The sequence below is a fragment of the Vanessa cardui genome, chromosome 4 (genome assembly GCF_905220365.1).
Source record: "Vanessa cardui chromosome 4, ilVanCard2.1, whole genome shotgun sequence".
Taxonomy (NCBI): Eukaryota; Metazoa; Arthropoda; class Insecta; order Lepidoptera; family Nymphalidae; genus Vanessa; species Vanessa cardui.
The window spans coordinates 15,378,950-15,403,475 of record NC_061126.1 but is presented as its reverse complement, the minus strand read 5'-3'; the positions used below and the strand labels follow the sequence as shown (position 1 = coordinate 15,403,475).

At 31.9% G+C, this 24,526-nt stretch overlaps 1 protein-coding gene across 1 annotated transcript; it reads right to left on the bottom strand.

Annotated features, from left to right (window-relative positions):
* Window positions 1-1,025: 1,025 nt before the first annotated feature.
* On the bottom strand, window positions 1,026-17,334 carry LOC124544311. The gene is made up of 4 exons (XM_047122806.1): window positions 17,006-17,334; window positions 2,293-5,299; window positions 1,921-1,982; window positions 1,026-1,598 (listed from the first exon to the last, which is right to left on the bottom strand). Exons 1-4 carry the CDS (start codon window positions 17,018-17,020, stop codon window positions 1,560-1,562), a joined length of 3,123 nt encoding a protein of 1,040 aa, XP_046978762.1. The 5' UTR covers window positions 17,021-17,334; the 3' UTR covers window positions 1,026-1,559.
* Between the last annotated feature and the right edge of the window lie 7,192 nt (window positions 17,335-24,526).

Here is a 24,526-nt window from a genome sequence, read left to right as displayed (position 1 = left end):
CCGAAAATATAGCCAATCAAGGTATCATTATTAATAAATCATCATTAATAATAAAAATATCAAAAATTTATTCTAAGATAAAACGAAAATAATATTGTAATCTAAGATGAAAATATTAATGTTCCAACTAATCTCTCTCAAACATGCCTTTAATCTTTATCAGACTGACCAATATTTGGCCTAGCTCTGGAAGCAATTGAAAGTACTTATTATCACCAACTGCGTATAATAAGAAAACTATTATAATTTCTTAGTATACCAAATGCTATTACAAAGAAGTACGACACATCAGTAGCGAATGTTATCTTCCAACAATTATCTGTTATAAATATTTTATCAGATAAATTGAGGTCGAGATAGCGGCTCATAAAAATATATTTGAAGTTATAATTACATAACATATAACACACACAGGAGATTTGTATGAATGGAAATTCTACTTATTATTTTTGAAACATCTTCTTTGCATTGTATAAAAAAAAGTTTCTTCCCGCTGTCTGTCCCTATGTATGCTTAAATCTTTAAAATTTCACAAGAATTTTGATGCAATTTTTTTAATAGATACAGTGATTCGAGAGCAAGGTTTTTGTATAAAGTACATGAACAATATCGTTAAGAGACGCTGACAATTTTAGAAGTTTCTAAGTTGATGTTGCAATTACTCATATTCTTTAGTTTATTCACCCGTGCGTAGCCGTGCGGGCCGCTAGTATTTAAATATTATATTCATGAGTGCTAAATAAAAAACACTCAATCAAAATTTCGTCTAAAGTTTATTTAATTTCATTTACTTTTAAAATCGTTTTATTATTTAAATTTGGTATAAGTCTAAGACAAATAATATATTAGTGAAATGTATCTTTTACTGACTACAATCCTTTATTTTTCCAGGTCGCTTCCGTGACTTGTCCGGATCTTACAGAATGCCGATAATGATTCTGAATTTTGTTACGTTTCTAACAGTCATCTTGTGGAGTGCAGAGTTTATCTACTTCAGGATAAAGAACAAAAATAATGAACAAATATCTGAATAGAATGTTTTATTGTTGGACGTTACATTAGCTTATTATATATTTTAGTTACGATGTACATATTATTCGCTAAGATACATCACTTCATGCTTTATAACTTATGTACAAAACTCTTCGTATTATAAATTGTACAATACAATTATTTTAAACCTAAAAACTCATTTATTTACAAAGTATATTTACAAGTATGGGCTGTTAGTGATTATGATAATCGGTTTATTACATTTTGGATACCAAATAGCAACAACCTTAAACCTAAGCAAACTATAAGTTTCAGTTTGTAAATAAAACGAAGATTAAGACCTTACTTTGGTTTATGTTATTTTAAAATGTATTTACTATTAATTGATCAAATTATGAAGGAAACAACTGCGTATACTTCATAATTTGCTCATGCGTCTTATAATTGCACTACTTGACTAACCACTATTTAATCAGTCTGTGATAATTAATTAAAAATGTCTTTTATTTGTATAAAATATAGCACTCAACACTGTATGGCATTGCTGCCATTGGGGTCCTTCTGACTTACTCGTCTACACTGTCAGCTTTTGAAGATTTGTCCTCCTGAAATAAGAAGTATATTTTAGATTAATTAGCCCGGTGCCTATGACATATGATACATTCTATGACACTATTCGTATATTATAATACGAATAGTGTCATAGAATGTATCAATGATACTTCATCTGTAATTATTTTAGCTCTTTGAAGGCAGATTTCAAGATAACTTGTTAAATAAGATTTTATCTTTAAGTAATTACGGGAGTTTTTAAAATACCTCGAAACTAAAATTTTAAGTCATTTAAGAGTATTTTTTACTTCATAGATCAACCATAGATTATGCATGGGCATCAAATTAATTTGTAGACAAACTAAAGTAACTTACCTTAGTGTCCTTATCTGAGTCTTCTTCATAGGATGAAGAATTAGGATACTCCAGGTTATTTACTGAAACAAAAAATTGCTATTTGTAATGTGTTTCACTTCATCATTACCTTTTTGTGTGACCTATTGCATGAAATGAAACCAGATCACTAATAATACAAAAAATAACTAAGAGATCACTAATAATACAAAAAAAACTAAGAGATTGGTAAATAATTCAAAAAAAAGAACTAAGAGATTGCACTTTGGCCTGCGAACTGGTTAGGTGATTGATGTATTGTAGATCTTATTATTGGTGGTATTGAAATAACACCAATTACACATTCGAAAGTTAGTTATTCTAGTTCAATTACTAATGTTATGTTTTACTTACTTCTCCGATGCCATCCTTTAGAATAACCATACGGCGATTCAAGCTTCGTGGATTCCACTGAATCTGCAGTAAATCCGTACGAGGGTCTGTTGGAAAAGCGAGGTGACTGAAATGATACATCTTCTAAAGAGTCATCATCGAGTTCCTCTTTTTTTAATTCCAAATTTTCACCCCCATAATCATATTCCTTTGTGATATTGTTTTCCCGCCATGGCTTAGATGTAACGACGTATACTTTTTCATTTGTCAATGGTGATATTGACGTCTGAATATGTCCCCATGGCGCTGGGGTCGTCGTCTTAACGCTCCGAAAAGTAGAAGCAGCCGTATAAATATGTAACTTTTTAGGACCTTCTGACACTTCGTTCTTGTCACTGTTGTAACTATTTTTTGTCATTTCAATAACATTATATTCTTTACGTTTAATAGGAAAAGAGTTTGTCCTATTTTCGGTGACTGTGTATTGTATACTGCTCGATCCCTCGTGATCGTACGAATCAAAATTGTAGTTACTAATTTCAGTGTCGAAATTTGTAACTGGACTGATTGTTGTAAAGTATTCATCAGGTATCTGCTTGGCGTACTTTTCATTGGAACGCGTTTTCTGCGGGATGCTATAGTGTTTGGAATACTCTTGCTCCGTCCAGTCATCTATTGTGTGCTGTAATTTTATAATGTCAAACGGTGGTTCTTTAACGTCATAAAAGTCCATAGCTGGTGTATTTATTCGTTCCGTGTCATAGTGCTCGGTCATAGTTGCCATCGGTGTCTCAGTTGTTGCTGTGTTGCTGTAACCCTCTGTTGCGACGGTAAGGAAACTGTTTTCGGTATTTGATTGAATCTTTCTAGCTTGATATTCCTGGTCGTCATTAGTGAAATCAATCTGACTAGGTGAAAATTTATTATTATTGTCATCATATGTTTTTTGACCGTTCGTGTACGGTACAATAATTTGGACTATCTTAGGACGATTTTTATTTTCTTCCTCCGCAGTTGTATGAGATAAATCTTCAGTATCGTGTGTCCTACTTGTATCCCAAGTATTTAAAAATGTTGTTTGTGTTGGCGATAATGTCGTAGGAATGTCATCGTATATTTCATATTCATTTTCTTTACTTGGAGTTGTCCTCGAGAATGCAAAGTTTTTATAATTTTTATGTGGTGCACTAGGCTTTAAATAAAGTAGAGGTGAATCGATGTACTGCAAATTGCTCTCAGTGCGATATTTATCTACGTCTTCATCTTTAACTCCTCGCAAATCAGCAAAGCTAACTTTATGATTAAACGGAACTTTAGAAGATTGCTGTAAGTCAAAAGGAACCCCTGCATCATATAAATCGTTAGTAAACCCGATACTTTCAAAACTGATGTCTTGGTTTGATTTTGCTGCTGATATGTGATCTTCGGATGCTTGAGGAGATATATCTCGTATTTCATCTATTTCATGCCCATTAGCTATGTTTCTGTAAGCTTTAGACTGATTCACATTTCTAAGTTTATCGATATCAATAACCGGTGATTGAATAAAAGTTGTAGGATACTCTACAGACTGTGTATATTCAGCAACAGGAACACTCTTCGCTATGTTAATCTTGTTTTGTCCAGACTGTAAATGGTTTATACCTTGAACTACGTTTGGAGGATATTTTGTTGACACTGGCCGAAATGGGCGTGCATTAAAAATTGGAGGTAGCGGCGAAACACTGAGATTAGGTAATGCAACTGGCTGTAGTGTGTGAATATTTCTTCCTCTATTTAGGCTAAATGGCGCAGGGTTAGATAACGCCATAGTTGTGTTTGGTCCTTGAGCTTTTGTAAATGAGTCCGGTAATACTTCAGTCTTTATCTTAGAAGATGCGGCACCAGCAGCTGATACCGAATATGGATAGTCCAAATGGTACGTATTGACAATAGGTTCGCCGTAAGAATTTCTAAAACCTGTAGGATGTGTAACTTTAGGAAGTTGAAATTCTGTAGCTGGTTCTACTTCCCTAAATTCGTCTATATTATTTTGTACCGGCAAATGCTGATTTAATATTTCAGGATTATAACCTGTTGAAACTGGATTGTGTGTTGTTGATTGTACCGGATTTCTATAATTTAATGAAGGGCTTGTATATATGACAGGGGATGATTGATATGCTGAATCATGTGTACTATATTGTGAATTATGTCGGAAATTCGCACCAGAACCGACAGATGTGTTTGGTGGCTCGTGTGAGGAATTATCAGAATATGGAGCACTTGGTGGAGTTTGACTAGCAATATTTATAGTGTGGGTAGGACTTGGAGGCCCGTAAGTCGAGCTCGGGGTTCTAAATTGAGACAGACCTGGTGGTCCGTAACTGGTATGAGGTACGCCAGTCGAAATTTGACCTTGTTTAACGTTATTATTTTGTGTGTTGAAAGGTACTGGCACATTCTGCCCTGAAAAAGCATTAGCTTTGGCTGTTGGACTTGGTGGTCCGTAAGTAGGGCTATTACTTAGACGACCGCTATCAGGCGTTAAGTCATAGCGTATAACCGGAATCCATGGTACTAAGTTGCATGGATTACAGTCTTTCTTTAAAGGCGCGATGTTGTAATTGTAATTTACTTGTGGTTCTAACTCGGATGCTGTCTGTTGAGACGGAAAAAGCCAGCTGGAGACTTTTTGAAACAAATTCGGCGATGGTGTCGTCGTAAATGGCTGAGGTGCCGGTACGAAGTTGAAATTGTACTGCTTGTAAAATGGCGCGGGGAATTTGAAATCTGTCGGTGGTGCGATAGGTGGCGCTGGAGGTGGTTGCGGCGGGGGCACCTGGTACTGATATGCGAAGTCATTGTTCTGTCTTATTTTCCCCGTTCCTCCGTGGAATGGTACTGGCAATATAGGCAGCAGCGGCGGCGGCTTCAATATATTTCCATAATTTGACGCAGTTTTTCCATTATTATTATTATAATTGTATATATTCGTTGGTTCACATTGGCATTTGGCTAGTATTGCGATAAATAAAACCGGAAGTACCTGAAAGCATACAAAGAAAAAAATTATTTAGTATAATTAGTTGTTATTTTTGCTATATTACGAATTTACGATTGCAAATGCTTTAGGAAAATATTTTCTCATCCACTCCATTGAAATAAGTACTAATAATGTCATTATAATCTATGTTTAATAATGCAAGACATCTGATATACATAACAATTGACTGATGATAATTGGTTTTGTAATTTTATTTCATTTAACTAAGCTGAGCTTAGTGGCAGTAATTAGCTAGAAAATACAGTGAAACCCGCCGAGCACAAACTATTGTGTCCAGTTCCCACGAACTACTATTCCAGCACTTTTCTCTTTTCTCATTCATACCTCTGAAAGGTATTTAAAAAAATCCGAAATTCCAATATAATATCTTATCTAACCTATAATATGCCCAACTGAAAAACTACTGAATCCATTATATAATATACAGTTATAATCCAGTATATAAATAGCTAGTTTATATCATATTATACACAATCAATAAAAAAATTTAAAGTAACCAAAAGCGTTTGTGTGTGTACATAAAAATTTCACCCACATATAAATTGAAAAAAATATATTTTTAATAACATTTAATTAACTTCAGATACTAAATTCATGAACACGATTTGTTTAGTCCTTATAAAACTTATTTTTTTTTTTTTAATTTAAATATACCGTTCAACGACCTAAACTTAAAATATATTTAAATAAACAGCTAAGCTTGCTTATACAAAACTGGAAAAAAGGTTTTTTAATAATAATAATGTTATGTTATGTAATAGGCAGTTATGTTATTATTTCAATTAAAAGTTTTGATTTGGGTACTAAGTAAAAAAGCTTGAAGTCGCAATTATAGTACTTACAGAAAGATACTACGTAACAAATGTGTGGTCTCTTGCACAGCCTTGTATGCGCTTAAAACTCAATTAATATGTCCTGCACGAATTTGAGTGTCACCGTTTATAGCAATAACCGATTCAATTGTCGTATACATAATTTCGTCATTCTGCTTGTTGTATTGGCAACTTATTTTGGCATATTGTTTTACGATCCGTTGCTAAATTTTTAGGACCCATAAACTGAGCCATTGTTTTGTCTGTTCAAATATTATATAAAACGTTTAATCGCCATTTGAACCAATAACAGTAAAAGAATTAACTAGAAGTATAAAAAAATTGTTGAAATTTACGTCACAAAAAATATGTAATCATAATTCATTCAATTCATAAGTTAATGAGATATATGTCAATATTTTATGAATAAATATAGGTATAAAATATTATATTGGCTATAAATAAATAAATAAGATAGTAAAATACTTCTGTCCAATTAAATTGAGAAAAAAAATATTTTTGATTTAAAAAATCAAAGTCAAAATAAACTTTATTCAAGAAGGCTTTTACAAGCACTTTTGATTCGTCATTTTAGAATTAAGTGAAGCTACCACCGGTTTGGAAAGTAGATTCTACCGAGCAGAACCGGCAAGAAACTCCGTAGTTACTCTTCTTTAACATTTAAGAAATACAAAGTCAAGTTAGTTAAATACAATTATTGTAATTAATATATGCTGCTTGGAAGTCAACAGGTATTAACTCCACGCTTTTTTATCATCTATAAAATCTTGTATCGAATAATATGCCTTTTTTACCAATGTATTTTTTATAAACGATTTGAATTTATGAAACGGCAAAAAATGTAATCGTAATTTATTCGATTACTCTTATTCCAAAAACAGAAGCTATATTAAACCCAAACAAATCAATAAACATTATTATTAAATGATAATCAATTCCAATCAAGTGATTTATTTCAGTGAACTTTAAATTAAAGTATTTTCGAAACGTCCATTTTCTTCTCCACTTATGTCTATTAGAAGCTAAAATACATTTTTTGATAATGCAACAGTGTTCTTTCATATATTTTTATGATACAAATAAATTAACATAAACACAATGTCACAGACATACAAATTAGTATTCGTTTTACATATTACATATTAGTGAAACGCAATTTACCGACATTCGCTACGATGACACGAACATTGTAAGCGACCAAGGGTCATTTAAATAGTGAAAGTTACAAACGTTGGCATAAAACTATTGTTTACATTTAGTCAATCTTGTCTTTGAATCGTTTTTATTAACACTTCTTATATTAACTTCAGGAATCATTAATCTAGATACTAAATAATTCATACGGAAGAAATAGCATTTCGTTAAACAATTATTATAGTATTATGATAAAGTCTAATTTAATTACTGAGGTATGATATCATTGTAACAAGTTTCCGCTTCCGCATTCAATTCATCCTTCCTTTGACGTTTTATTTCTGTCATGTCGTACGTAAAATTTCGCTCGATAATAAATTAAATCCGTGATAAAAACTTATACGTATATTTAATAAATAAACTGTATTAACTGTTGAAAATCACTAAGTACTGTGTGTCGCCCGTTCTTTTTTTGTAAAATCGCCATTCCAAACCGATAACTTTGATTTTTATCAACAATTAAATTGTAAAATGGTTAAATGACAATGATGCCGATGATGATAAAATATATTTCAAAATTAAAATTAAATAATAATTTACTCAAGTAGGGTTTTACAAGCACTGTTAAGCGATCGGTTCAAAATATAGATCTATTCTATGGAAAAGAAACGTCAAGTTACTCAGTAGATTGCCTTTTTCAACATTTAAAAATATGTCATAATATAAGTAAATACAATTATGTATGTATGTAATGTATTGTAATAGTTTTTGAATAACAGATTAGTCTTCAACTAGACTAAAGCTTTTTTCCTCTAAAGGAGAAGGCAGGAGGGGAGATAAGCTTTTAATGTATAATATTTCATATTAAGATTATTATAGAAGAAGTTACTAAAGGACTTTTGACTATGGTTCGTTATTCAAGCTTACGATCCAGTGTGAGTGTGTACAACATAATGTTCCAAATAACAGAAATCACACTTTTCAAATTCGATTGAAAATGACTTATATAAGGAACGAAATGTTTGTGTGCATAAGCTTAGTGTGCGATATTCCTCATTGTTCTAATAGAAAATATTAAGAAGAAAGCGTTATTTCAAATAGTTTTATGTAATAAACAGTGTGTAGTCCTATTTCGTAACAATTGGTGAAATTGTATTTCATTTGGTAAAATTCTATTTTCATTAATTTAAAGAATAAATGCAATTGTATCAGCCGTACATATATTAATTGACTGATTTATAATATTAGATTATTAATAAAAGTCACATGAATTAATCTGGTTGAAAATTCTTTAAAAATGTGTATCTTTTAATTACTTAGAATAAAGGTAACCGGACCAAGGTAACTGACCTTATAGTGCTTAAGATGGTACGATAACACTAGTCCCTTAAGGGCCAAAGATCAAGCCGCCTCAGGAAGTTTTAAGTTGATGTATAACTATATTTCTAGCCGTAACGATAAGCTACTTGACACCGAAAACACGCGGGTTTTATGTTTATAATTCCGAAAAGTCAAAATATTTGAATTTAACGTAAAAATCTAGACTAGGACGAGCAAGCAAGTTTAAATAAAATCCAGATATATGAAAAATCTAGGACATTTATTTGCATTGTCATCATAACATACGCCAAAAACAACAACAGCCCGTAAATTTCCCACTGTTGGGCTAAGGCCCCCTCTTCAACACGCTGTTCCAATACGGGTTGGAGGAATACACGAGTGGCAGAATTTTTATGAAATTAGACACATGCAAGTTTTCTCACAATTAATTCCTTTATCGCCGACCACGACATTAACACAAATTAAGCATGATCAAATTAAGTATTCAGTGGTGCTTGCCTGGGTTTAAACCCGCAATTATCAGTTAAGATGCACGCCTTCTAACCACGGGTCCAACTCGGCTAACATATGTTAAATTTAAGCTAAATCAGTTGTCCGGAACAGAGAACAAGTGATTTATGACACTTAAAGGGAAAGTGATATTACCAATGCCATAAACATGAATTACCATAATCGCAGGGAAATACCTAAAAAAAAGGCCAAATTGATAACATCCTTCTTTTTGAGTCGGATGATTGGCCGCGCTCTATGAGACTTACAAACCGTTAAATAGAACAACTCGAGTGTCATCTTGTTTGTTTTATATAAATATTATATAAAGCATCTCATATTTCTTCATATTGACATTTAGAATTTCTTGTAAATATAATAAAACAGTTTTAATGAAAGAAAATTACATGAATATAATATCCTTCCATATAATTATCTATTGTACTTGACATTTAACAAGATTAAGACTCTTTCTTATTTCAAGACTGGTTGATGGACTGACGATTTCATAGTCTTGAAATTAGTTAGGAAGTTGACAGGGTCCTGTGCCTTAAGGCCGAAAACACCATGCCGGCTTTTATACTGGTTCACCCTTATGCTTAGAACCGAACCGCAAAAGGGCTCTTCCGCTTAGTCCACAGAGAGTCATTAGAGTTAAGACGAGGCTACCCTACGGGGTCGTGAACTACGACAAAGCTTCTCGCGACTGAAATAAATAAATAAATAAATATGAGACAACATCACATACATTACTCTGTAAGCTGTATCCCAATGTAAGCAGCTTAAGCACTTGTGTAATGGAAATAAAAAGTAACGACGGTACCACAAACACCCAGACCCAAGACAACGTAGAAAACTAATGGTAACCTACATCGACTCGGCCGGGAATCGAACCCGGGACCTCAGAGTGGCGTACACATAAAAAACCGGTGTACACACCACTCGACTGCGGAGGTCGTCAAACCACCACCAGACAAAGGTGCTCGCAGAAGTATACCGGTTCAGGTTAGAAGCGAGGTCACGCGGCGGCCGTTGGAGGTGAAGGTGAATCAACTCATGGCTTTGGTCTAGCATGTCCTGATTGAGGCCAACAATGAGAGGAGGATTCCCGTGCACTTAGCACTTAATCCCACATAAGACTAAAGTCAATAAAGACTGTTGCTGTATTTGTGGATTGGTAACACTTTATTCAGATAAACATTGTACAGTCAGTGTAAGAAAACCTTCGTCAGTTTTCAAATGAATTCCTTTATCAAATCTTAAACTCTTAGTACCTGTTGAATATAAACATCAAATAATTGCGACGCAAAATGTCATTCTCGATCGGTGAAGCAGATTATCGCTCATACTGAGCACACGAAAATAGATCTTAAGGTGACGAACCCTTTCTTACCCCGACTATACTTACAGTGAGTATAGAATCTATATATATCTGCTACTATTATTAGTTCTCAATCAACTGTCGGGGTTCATAAATTTGAACTATAAACCGTAATTGGACGTATTATACATGCGTAGTTTCATCACGAAGCGGTAAAATTGAAAGTAAACGTTTATATACTTGTAAGCTCAACTCAAACACCGGTAACCGGTTTGATCACAGATGATAAACGAAAGGCTCAGGAAGTAAGTAAATTTGTTTTTACGCATACCTCATGCCAAGAAGAAGACGTAAGTTGTTTAAAATACATCTTGTGTTATTTATATATTTTGTAATAAGCTCCCAGTCTACGCGAACTTTGTTTCCCTTGGTTAAGCCGTGTCTTATTCCCCATATTAATTAACTGATAAAACTAAATCTACTGCTCATAAAGCAATGCTAATTAAACAAATTATTACTGTGTCTTATGTCTAAGAGATTAGACACAGGATTTATACAATATTCGAATTAAACGTCTGCTGCTACAGATATAACGCTTTCCTTGATTATACTTTGAATAATTACAATCAACTTATTTTAATTTGTTCAGTAAGTTCTAAGTATTATAATATGGATAAAAGCCTTCAAAGAACTGTCAAAGTGTAATCATAGACAAAAGATTTAGGTAGAGACAATTTTACTAATTTTTAATGTGATTTAATATAATAATAACACAGTTAAAACTGTTGGAAAATTACTGTTACAAATAACAAACAAGATATACAATTATACAACATTGACAATGGTACACTTTATATTTTTAAATATACACGGTAAGTCGATTTTCAAATTATATATGAGATACGAAATTAGTTCTTACAGACATTGTTATGATTTATATGCCAAGCAACTTCAACATTGTATACATCTTAGATTATTAAAGTATATTATACATATTACGCTCAGATTATGAACTGCTTATAATGACGATAACTACACGTTTGGAGACTAGACTACCTCTATGCTTTTCCAAGCAAAACACCCTCACACCCTATATAAAAGTATTTGCTCTGATAATTTGAGAGCTCATATACACAATATTATATTACTTAGTATGAGTTCAAGTTAGTTTTAATCTATAAGAAGTTTACTGTGATGAAGACACAAAAGGCTTATATATGCTATATATAAATGTTTTCTATATTTTACCTAATATACTGTAATTTTTAATAAACAGCTTAATAAAATACCTTTTAATAAAGTCAATACATCCGCCCTCACTCTAAAGATACACTAAAAGTCGATATAAATAGTTATTCATACTATTAAAAACGTGTTTATGGATTATTTGTACATAAATAAAAATAACCTGTAAATATATATGGGTTGGCAAAGATATTTTTCTTTTTTTAAGCGATTGGAGTTTATTCCACCAAGCTCAGTTTCAGTTTGTTATATATAATAAAACAGAGCTAAAAGATATCACATGGAATTACTATATAAGGTTTGCTTTTTTAACTTTTTATATATCTAATATTTGTATAAAAGGATAAGGTAAATAATTGTATTTAACTAACATTACTATAATTTGAACGTTGAAAAAGAGTAACTAGGTATGTAACCTACTGAGTTTCTTGCCGGTTCTTCTCGGTAGAATCTACTTTCCGAACCGGTGGTAACTTCACTTAATGTAGTTGCTACATGAGGATTTAAGAGTGCTTGTACCTACTTGAATAAAGTATAATTTTATTTTGTTTTTCATTTTGAATAACTACATGTTATAAGTTACGGCAATTCAAATGTCGTATAATTAAAAACGTTAATAGCTAGTCATAGAACTAATTAAAATGGAAGCATAAATCGTTGTAATTTAGAGGGAGGAATCGACCGTTTATTTTTATGTTTCGTAATGAAGTGAACAAATAATTTAACGTATCCAACGATAAATGAGAAGACATTAAAAAATCGTTTAAGAGAAATTCAACAGATGACCATGTCAAAGAGAACGTCCGTAGGAGTGATTCGAATTGTTTGAGAATACGTAAATGTCACAATTATGAACCATTACCGAGAAAACGATACGATAAATTGTAATCATGATTTTATTTTATAACAAACGTTAAATTATGTAACAATAGATTTATTATTATTATCTACAAAGTACTTCATTAGAATATTGATATTGGAATTGGGAATAGAACAGTATGTGTGGCCCTAGACCGAAATTACATACCTCCTGTGTAGTTAATGGTATATCTTAAATTAAATTTTAATTTCAACTATATATCTATTATATTATTTCGGAGATCTCTGGATAAATGGTTTCATAGGAGTCATAAGTTACATAAATAACAAAAAAGACTAATCTATATATTTATTTATTAGTTTACTCACACTAAATATAAGGAAAGAAAACCTTAATTCATTAAAATAGCTAAATATAATGATTAATTATAAGTAAATTTATCATTAATACAATAATTACACGTATTAATGTTAATAAATAACAACATTAATAAATTATAATAAACGTTACGTACCGCACGTTTTGTATTCAAGAAGTATAATTTACCTAGGCATATAAATAAACGAATCAAAAAAAATATCAACATTTTTTCTTTAAACTCTAAGAAAAACATCAAACAAACATATAGAGAGACATACATTAGACAATAAACCACATACGATAAGTAAAACAAAACATTCGCATGCACATTCGATAAATTTGTGGATCAAATCTGTAAAATATTATATACTTATCACATATATTACCTATATAATACATTCTAAAAAAATACTATCTTGTTAGTAAGTTGTATTTAAATTTATATTTTGATTAATATAATTCCAAATATTTTACTCTGACGTGTAAAGAATTTATCAAGGAATGTAACAAAAAATGAGCAAACGAAATAAAAGCAAAAATTATGCATACTGTAATTAAAAATAAAGTGCGTGTAACTTAAAAAATATCATAGATACGTAAAATTTTTGCGTTGATAACTTTCACTCAAACGTTACATACAGAAACGTTGCATATCAATTCGATGTTTTATATGAACACTCGGTACTTTTCATTGATATCACTGTAATACCGTATACATAATATTGCATTGAAGTATACGCGATGACCAATGCACAATTTTAATTGAATGCGATTTAACGCCGGTGAGTAATTATCGTGATCAGCTGCGTGTTGATTTACATTAAGTGCACTTATTCCGCACTTTTTTTCATTATGTACAATTGCATAAAACTGTCCGATGTAATTTTAGCAAATATAAGTAACAACAAGCGCGTTGACTTGTTTTATAATTTTATAGCTTCCCGTCCCGAATTCTAGTAAATATGATTTAATCTGTCAGTTAAATTTGCTCAAATGTTTTATCTTAAGAAAAAAGAGTGCAATCCTCAGTGTGCAAATCCAATCAAAATATACTTTAGTCAAGTAGATTTTTACAAGCACTTTGGAATCTTCATTTAACAACTATATTAAGTGAAGCTACCACCGAGTTCTGAATGTAGATTCTACCGAGAAAAACCGACAAGAAACTCAGTAGTTACTCTTTTGTAGCTGAATGTTACCGAAACAACCAATGTGTCACATACAAACAAGTCACCGAAATCTATCAAAGCATTTAACACACACACACACACACTAAAACTTTATGTATAGGACAACATTTTTGTAACACGTTATATACATAAAGAATGAAATGAACTTTCATATATTCACCGAGGTTGGTAATTATAACCTCGTGAATCGTGGTCCATATGATCATCGAAATCCAAAGGTTAAGTGGATGGTTTCATTCAATCAACAAGACAATTACACAACTCGTGGGACTTTACGAAATAAGCACCACAACTGCCATAGTGATAGGTGAGAAAATACGCTTTCACGAACTCTAGAAGAATACATTCCCAGACGTAACAATTGCATGGAACAATGATCAGTTCAAGAGCACTCGTGTATTATGTTCGGTGACATTAGCGGATGTCGTGAGATATGGTCATGAGCCGTTTAATGTTGGTAACATGATCCTCTCATTAAAGGTCCTAATAAACCGTATTGGGTTTTAGAAAATCGATGACAAACGATCGTGTATATGAATTCCCCTTTGTTTATCTTTTGTTTTGAATACTGCAAAAAGATTTACATGCATATCGATCTCTATAAATCTAGTACAATGAAAATATGTATCTGTGTTACTGTCTATAACATTATTGATAATAGATAGTAATTTATATTATTAATATTATAAATCTGAAAGTATCTCTGTCTGTCTGTCGTTCTTTCACGACCAAACCGCTGAACCGAATTTCATGTAATTTGGTATGAAGCATACATGAACTCCAAGAAAGGCATAGGTAAGTGTTTTCATAACCAACACACAAAAAGCGACTGAAGCTGCGGGCGCCTGCTAGTTACTGATATAGAGGAAATTACGTTTTAGTTCCTATTTCGGGAACATACATGGTGGTATTTCCTATGTCAATACCTGTCATTTGATAACCACACATAAGACACAATAAATACGATCTCAATATCAACAACGATGAAGAACACATACCATCCATACATTTGACAACCACACAATGAAAAAAACACTGTAACTACGCACTTTGATTACCAATAACTAATAGAAAAAGACTCAATAGTAATTTGTTTAGCTGATATTATATTTTATATATATGCAATTTAGTAATTAATTATGTTATAAAGACAATGTGTGTCTATGTCGTCTCGCTGTCTGTGTGTCGCGGACATCAAAGCCGAAAACGAAAGTGAAACGCGCGTAGTGAAATAATAAACGATTCGACCCAAACGCATTACAAATTTAATTAAAAAACTTAATCCTACTTAAAATTGATAGGATATATTATAATTGGTGACGTTTATTATATATTATATTAATGAAATTAAATAATAGAACTTCGATTATGTAATGATTCTTAGATTTAAGAATTCTTGTATACGTTTTTATATGTTCAAAAAACAGCAATATGCAAATTAAATTGTGCTTGATTTTACTGTAAAAAAATAATCTTTAGCGGTAAATGTAACAATTCGTTTTTTACATTTTTATTCGAAATATATTACCCATTTTAAAACTGTTCTTTATTTCAGAAATAGAGAAAAAAAGAACAAATAATAAAATCTCAATATTTTATCAGATTAATAATAAAAAAATAAACTAGTTTACGAACAAGACTTGTGAGTGATGCTTTGCGTTTTGAATTCTGATGATTGAGCAAAATTTCTTAAATATAGGTTTAGTAGTTAATGCGTAAAAAAACAAATAAAAAAATTACTTTCGTATTTCTATTATTATGAAATATTTATATTTAAAAATCAATATTTTTCATAAAATACGAGATAACAATTATAAAACTGTAAATATAATTATGATTATTTACCGCTAATTTAGTCGTAATTTAAATAAGACTCGCGATACCGACCGCACTTTAAATACTTTCATTTTCCAAACAATCCAGGCGAACTTCCTCATAACACTAGACATGTTACGACCACATCACGCATGCGTCTTAATTTTTCCTTCTTTCAAACGAACACGACGGCGGTGTCTTGTCCATTAAAACGTAAACATTTTTTTCGAATTTCTCTTAGTGTCAGAATACAATTATGAAACGTTAAAATTTCGTCAAATCATCTCCACGACATCGCTGTGAGATGAACCATTAGTTTCCCCTGAGCAAGCTTTGCTTTTTATTCAAACGCTTATCGGAATTACGAATAAAAACTCCGGTCATGCAAAAGCCTGCTGAGTGTCATCATTTCCTTTTGATTGTTTCGGTACGATTTCTCAGAGAATCAGCAATTAACTTTCGTCGTAATTTCGGTCCACTTCTCAACAACTTTTGATTCCTACTTCTAAAATATAAATACCTCGTTTATCGTTATCTACTTAAGTGTTAGGTTTTAAGGAAGTTAAACTTTGCTATCATTAAATAAATAACACATCGCTTTAACCGTCTAATGGAAACCGATATAAACTACTGTTGTAAGACTATACTGTACTTAACACCTTAAAAGGATTTGGGTTGCTTCGGGTTTAAATCATGGAATGCTATGTATATTTATATCAGTTAACATCTAGTGTACCATTAAATAAAACGTTTTAAATATTTCACGTAAACTTTCTTCTAACGAGAAAAAAAACTAACTTAATTTATTTACTAAAAAATGGTTCACGAACGTTTCAGGAAATGAAGAGGTCTCGTATAAACATACATTTTAAGGAATTATAACTGTATACTTTTGAACGCTGTAACATTTAATATTGTTATTTCTATTTAATTTATTAGAACCTTATTCAAATGTAACAGATAACGTACATATAACGTCTACCAGCATACATTAATAAATCTTAAAGTTCAGTATGACCACAATAAAGCACGAAATCATCTGTGTCTATAAAAGATAAAATTTATGTAAACAAAGATAGGTAAGCAACTTATCTAAAGCTACACGAAAAGTTCCCGAAGTAAGGTCAACAAAAAACTCACCGGCGCGACCGCCATTATCTCCGATTATCTGATAGCTATATACAGTAATCACTTTGTCTGTTTGATCATCTCTCAAATATGATCACTAACGACGAATCCAATGTTACAATACTGCACTCCAGTTTTCATATCACATAACACTAAAAACGATCACCCATAATCGACTCTTAACGTGTTAACGCTCCCGGAGTTGCGGAGGTATAAGCGTTCTGGTAAAGCACGAAAAAGTCAATGGTTCCCACGTGAGAGAAATGCTCGAGCGAACAATGGTGGAGGCTGCGCGCGAGTCGAAAGGTGGGCAAAAAGCGAATGAGCGCGGGCGCGTTGCGCGCCGTGGAGCGGGAGTCTACCTACCTGCTGACCCATTTCGTCCAGCACGATTTATTTACAAATCATGAACCACAGCCTTACAAAAATCCAAAAAAATACATTGAAGATTTTGGAGAAAACTATAATTCGTTTATTTATGATAGAATTTGCTAAGATGTGCACTAATTATTGAAATGACGCGATCACGTCAGAAAACCGCAAATGTAATTTACTAAGTAGAAAATTGTAAATCATATACGATAATTAAATACATTAACTTTCTAAATGATATTTGCAAATGAAAATATATTAAAAGTAATATTTTTATGAGGTGCTAGGTAAAATGAAAGTTAGGTGTTACTAGAAACGTATTCAGACAAAAAAGCAACAACATCCCAGTACATGATGTTAGTAATAAGAATTCCAAAAAAAAACGCATGGCACAAAAAAACTAGGAACAAAAAAAGTTAGATACAACTTGTTAGATACAATTACAGAGATATATTTTTATTATGTAGATTTTATTATTTGTTTAATCAATTTACCAAACTTTTGCAGCTAGTGCAGTGCCCAATAAATATCGATATATGCTGTAACTCAGAAAATCTATTACGACTATTTGTTACATAAACATACGATCCACTTGCATACAATAGTGATGTAATTGACAAAGAATGAAAAGAATTTATCGGACGGGTCAAAAGGATTTTTTGTTGCTTTTAAAATTTCCCTTAAAAGGTCCAGGGCACCTATCGTTATTCCTTTAAGCATAAAAACTACTTGTTACTAAAAGTCACGGTTTGTGATCATTAAAAGTTAACTATTGTCACCGTTCCAAATATAAACATTCTTTATTTTTTTTAAACAATACATTATAAAAACACTTGCACACACTATTCTGCCACAAGAAAAGGTATTTTTAAACTATATTATATATATAATAAATATTTTAACAATAAAAGAAAATGACATATGATATATATAAAAAGTTTAATTGATTAAGTACGTGAGGAAATGTTTGAAAATGATTTATAACGACTAATGAGCATGTGTTCCGATAACAAATAGGAAGGAATCATAAATTTTGCGTGTAGCTTACGTTATCAAACAGACACATGAAAAAAATATTTGTTACAAGTTACTTTTTAGTTTTTATTGTAAATATACATAGGTATATGCCATTTTATATTGTTAAGTATCACGCGAAATTATATAGAATAGGATTTAATATATTGAAATAGTTGGGTATTCAATGCTTTTTTTCCATATAAATATTGATTTTACCAGTAACTTTTAATTTTGTTTACACTAAAGCGCCTCTCGAAATTGTGTATTGAATATTTTTTCCATTCATTCCAAATACGTTCGTCTTTTGAGAGTCACGATGTTACATTCATCGATCACAATCACTTGAACTGTCAGAAATAGGTTTACTTGTTTATTTTGTATGAATTCATCGATTGTAATTATACTTTTATTATTAAAAATGTTTGTTATTGTATCGAAACATGAAAAAGAAGGTTTAAGATATTGTTCGGGTGTTTATCGTTAAATTAAAGTCATCAAGTTGACGAATTTTAACAGGTTTTTGAGTTGATAATTTTTTTGAGTTGATCTTCGCACACACATTTACTTATTTATAATTTAAGAAATACTTAGAAGCCTGTGCCAAAAAGTCTTATAAATAATACCTATAAAAGCACAATTTTTATCACAGAGCCAAGATAGCTCAGTTACGAGAATGTTATTCGAAGATTGCGGGTCAAAATCGAGCAAATTCTGTCACGGCCTGAGCATTTCATTTTGACTTATCTTCTAAAATTGAAGGTTTAACCCAAGCAGTGATACAACTAGAGTCTTCCATTATGGTAGATCTTATTAGGAGGCAAGTGTTCCATAGACATTGGTACTCTAAGAAATGTTAGTCATCCTTCATATAAAAATTGCGCCAACTTTGAGAACTACGATATTATATATTACTGATAGTAACACTGGCTCACTAACCCTTCAAAATACAACTCAACAAAAACTTTTGTTATAGTTAATATACTTTGCTTTGGTTGAATTTTGTTAGTTATATAACATACGAATTTACTTAAAATGATATAATAAAGTTCTCGTTTCAAATAACAATTAATTTAATTTATCTAAAATGTATGTGATCGCGTTTCGTTTGTGAATACAAAGAAGGAATTAACAAAATGTTATCAGCGACTAACATACAAACTGCACTGAACGTAATCCAAGTTAGTATTCAAGATGTCGGTCAGTTATTCAGTGAAATTGTAAAATTTCGAAGCGCAACGCATTTACTAAGCAGACGGCTTTCGCAACTCATGTCATTCCGACCACGTCCTTTATCGAAACTTTTACTCTTGGCTATATATTTGTCAAATTAAATTATGTTATTTCTTGTTACGAAATTAGATTACATCTGCATTTTGGCAGACTTTATAACCTACATAAGGAATGAAGCACACAGTGAGCGTAATCGTACATGTACACCACATAACGTATGTGTGCTACATCTATTAATATTTATTACTTATTCTTAATTAGAGAAATAGCAGAAATTAAACGACTAAGAAATTTTAACAGTTACATTTTTGATGCAGATATGATAGTCACTTACATACATTGTGCTAATCCTAAGATCTTTGTTTATTCTACCACCTTGTTAGTCAGTGTTATTGATATTTCGATACTACTCTACAGCCAGTATAATATCTGGTACAAAGGATATAACATCTTAGTTATCATTGTTGATGGTGAATGCTGATGTCTATAGAATAGTAAATACCATCAAGTGTAATAAATGCTTGCCTTAAAATAAAAAGACTATATAGAAACGTAACTATATAAACCTATTTATTATTAACACACGTAAACTTACACATACATAGACAACTGTACATATCCACTGTCATTGTGAAATAGTTACATTGCATATAATGAGAAAACCGGAGACGATCATCCAAGAAGCGAAATTAACAATTCGAATGAATGTTATTTAATCAATTGCAAAATCGTCTGACAGTCAACCAAAAAAGGAAAATGCAGTTTATTTGGAAAACGTGCACGTGCCCGCTTTGTTATTATTCCATTAGCATGAGCTGTAAACAAGGCTGTGTGCTCGGAATGTGACTCCGGTCGAAAGTATTGCGAATATACGCAAAACGTCGAGAAGTCGAAGTGCTTTGTCATGGCCTAGAAAGCTTATCTCGATGTCGGTAAGAGTCGATAACTGTAATATAATTACCTCGTTAGTCTAGCCATTCGCTTGTCAGGCTTCACACCCTTGAGGTCCTGCGATCAAATTCCACGTCGGCCAAAAAAAATCTCGCTCTTTGTTTTTCGTGTATGCTTGCAATTCTTAACTGACTTCGAAAATCGGACATCAGATTTTTTTTTTTAAATAAATTATTTTAGAAACGATTAATAGATCCTTACATATCTATTGATTATAAAACTTATTACATAACAATATATTCCAATAGACTCTATTTACTCAAGAAGATTAGAATAGAACTAAAACTGCTCCATTTTTTTAGTATCCCTGACAAATTCCGAGAGCGACCCAAGTCATAACAATTGTCAGTTAATTACCGTACGTTACTAATGTTTCCTCTACATTACTTATAAAACAGCCCCACTATTTATATATCTATAGAGTGGTACATATCTTTAAATAACTAATTTATAAACAGTCATCATCTTGTAGAGCATAACATATGAGATGTAACCGCTTTTATTGTTGTTCCAGCTATTAAAGTAATTGAACTATGAAACAAGTAACATTTCAATGTTTAGAGATGTTAATGCATGCGTTCGTTACTCGTAATTACTTTTCGGTTACGCAACTGAGCAATCATGTTTATGCGAGTGACACCTTTCAATATATCAGGCGCTAAATGTCGCATCATAGTATGACCAAGCGCAGTTTACTGCTGGGTACAATCAGCTCGCGAGGTGCGGGAACTAGATCATCATTCTGTATCCAGTCATATACCGAAGCATTCTTCAGGTTTTAGGTCCTTACTAATCTGAACAGCTTCAAGAGTCCTTGCTATATCAAGGGAGCCCTTGATAGAGCAAGATCAATAGCTCAAGTTTTCTCTGGATAGTCTTATTCCTTATTTATAAATATCACATCGTTTAAATTTAGTAAAGTAATTATTTGTCGATGATAAGTCGAAGAATTAAAAAAGAAACGTCATCAAAGTTTATAACATTCTTACTTATATTGATTATTTTGTATACTTCGCATAATATACTTCACATACTTAAATCTTACTTTAAAAAAAATCACCTGTAAAAGTTTTCAGTTCATAGATAACAATAATCAGCAGCGAATTAAAACAAACCAAAGCTGTGGGAACCGATCAGCGGGGTTGTAGAGACACGCGAGTGAAAGCGTATATCACACGATAGCAAATTAAACAGAACATAGAAATACATTGATTAGATATTCACACAATAACATTAAATAATATTTTAACACGTGCGTAAAACATTGAGTAAAACATATCGAATATTGTCTTGCCTCTTCATCTTGCTCGAAAGATAAATAATTAGTTTTGATTTCGATACATATTAACCATATTGTAATGCATTTATGTGAAAAGTATAATTGTAAGTGGTATTTCAACTATGGAAATAAAATATATCGATATAACTAACATGACATTTATAAATGGAGTAATTGTTATTTGATTAAATAAGTAAGTTTTTGTAGTGTAAAGTAGAAAGTGAACAACATAATTCAATATATATTCTGACAATATAAAATGTTAAATGCCAACGTCTAGAAGTTTATCAAAAAATAAACAATACATGTCGACTCTATGAATTTCTTTGTGAATTTGCGGAAGTAACTATTAAGAATCGTGTATAGCAGTGGCATTGAAAACAATGCTACAATCGGGAGCATTCTCAGACTCTTCCCTGACAAATTGTATATAATTATAAGTTTAAATTAAAACAGCACTTATCGTCAACATAATAAAGCCCATATTTATGTAAACAATACATGTAATATCTAATATAATTGTATAATGGCGTATTTAAATGATTCTCTAGACAAATTTGACCTTGATTCTGGGGGAGAGAGGCGATTTTATGATGTAGAGTTTATGTTTTTTTTTATGGTATAATTTGGCCGGCGAGCATATGGGCCACCTGGTGGTCACCATCGCCCATAGACATTGACGCTGTAATGTCTTGATAATCAATGTGTCACCAACCTTGGGAACTAAGATGTTATGTCCCTTGTGCCTGTAGTTACACTGGCACACTCACCCTTCAGACCGGAACACAACAATACTGAGTACTCTTGTTTGGCGGTAGAATAACTGATGAGTGGGTGGTAGCTACCCAGACGGGCTTGCACAAATCCCTACCACCAAGTAGGTATTCACTTCTTTATTTATATATTCACTTTTTGCTAGGAAACGACCGTTCATGTCGGACGTTATGCGTGACCGATGTCGTAAGAAGTGTTACTGTTCCGGAATTGCTCCATTAATATATTGAACCAGAAACACAAATTAAATCGTCGTATAGTGTGTTTCTAATAACGATATATCGGTTTATTGTTATTTTTGTTAGTCGAACAACGTTTTTTTTTTTTTTTATTTTACAACATCCACAGGCTCGCAGATGCCCGTGACTTTTTTTACATTCTATTTTTAAACATTTTGGCGTTTTTTATTTTCAACCGACTTCCAAAAGGAGGAGGTTATCAATTCGTCTGTATTTTTTTTTTTTTATGTTTATTACCTCATAACTTTTCACTGGGTGAACCGATTTTGATAATTTTTTCCGATGATGGTATCCATATGAAAACGACATAAGTCTTAAATTTGCATTATGTATATGAGCGACAAATAGGTGAATAACTGAAAATCACGTTAACCAATTTTGATAATTCTTTTTTTATTATAAAATATATACTTCAAGGGTAATTTGGTGAAAGTTTGGTAAGGTTCTGAGGACAGGATCCATGACAATTTAACGGAACGGAAGGGAACGGAACAATTCTGAGGAGCACGTTAGCGATACTCAGTCGAATCTTTTATTTATAGGTTATTTGGATATTTGAGGCACCTTCCGTAATGTGGTTATGTTTATGTAATTATCATAGTCGAATATTATAATCAACTAGCTACCCAACCCGGCTTCGCACGGGTGCAATACTGATACTAAATATACTACAGAATTTGTTTATTTACGACATCACATCGCAAACTTCTAAAATTATCAGTGTTGCTTTACTATATTGTTCATGTATTATATACACAAACCTTCCCCTTGAATCACACTATCTTTTAAAAAAAACCGCATCAAAATCCGTTGCGTAGATTTAATGATATAGGGACAGAGAAAGCGACTTTGTTTTATACTATGTAGTGATGGAACTCCTATACGGCTCGCAGTTAGGGTGCGATATGGGGCAGAATTTCTTACTATCTTTAATCAAATTTTGTGTATGTGATGTGATTTCATATGATGTACGAAATATAGTTGGTCTTTTTCAAAGTTTTTTTGCTGAGTTCGATTACAGCTCTTTCGAGGGATCCTTGTAGTTTACGCCGCGTGACGTATTAAATCCGCATTTTCGAAAGTCTGTTTTTGCTTTATTCGCAAGTTTCCTTGAAATTGTCCTCAAAGTAGTTTCTGACTCATATAAACGGAACGCTTAATCTATCCATATTAAAAAAAATTAGTTAGTCAACATCAGCTTCACTTAATATCAAAAAATAAATAAAAATTTTAACAAAAAGAAAAACCGACTTCAAACAAAACACTATTTTAAAACAAATGAATATGCACGAAAAAGTAATAAAAATAATTGCGTATTCAACATATTTTTTAGAGTCTTCCTAAGTTAAATGAAATGAAAAATATTAGACTACTTAAAAGTCGATTAACGATTATATCATGTAGTTATAATTATTGTTATATTTGGAGTCGGTGTCAGCCAATAAAACCCTACAGTATATCTATCAAAAATCCATACGAGAATACTTTAACAAATATGTTTTTTACAAATTACCTTTTACACAATAATATACTGGATCAATCAAGGGGCTCGTATCGTTTCTTTCTTTTGATTGTTGGGGCAAGGGCACCGTGGCTGACACCGGCTCCAAATATACCAATAAATATAAGAAAAGTAACTAAAGTAAAGTAACAGCCTGTACATTTCCCACT

Bases quoted from the DNA above. Each gene is read 5' to 3' on its own strand.
- LOC124544311 (XM_047122806.1), bottom strand. The intron at 1,983-2,292 runs GTAAGTAAAACA...TTTTTGTTTCAG, and splicing joins TAAAGGATGGCATCGGAGAA to TAAATAACCTGGAGTATCCT. The intron at 1,599-1,920 runs GTAAGTTACTTT...TTCTTATTTCAG, and splicing joins ACTCAGATAAGGACACTAAG to GAGGACAAATCTTCAAAAGC.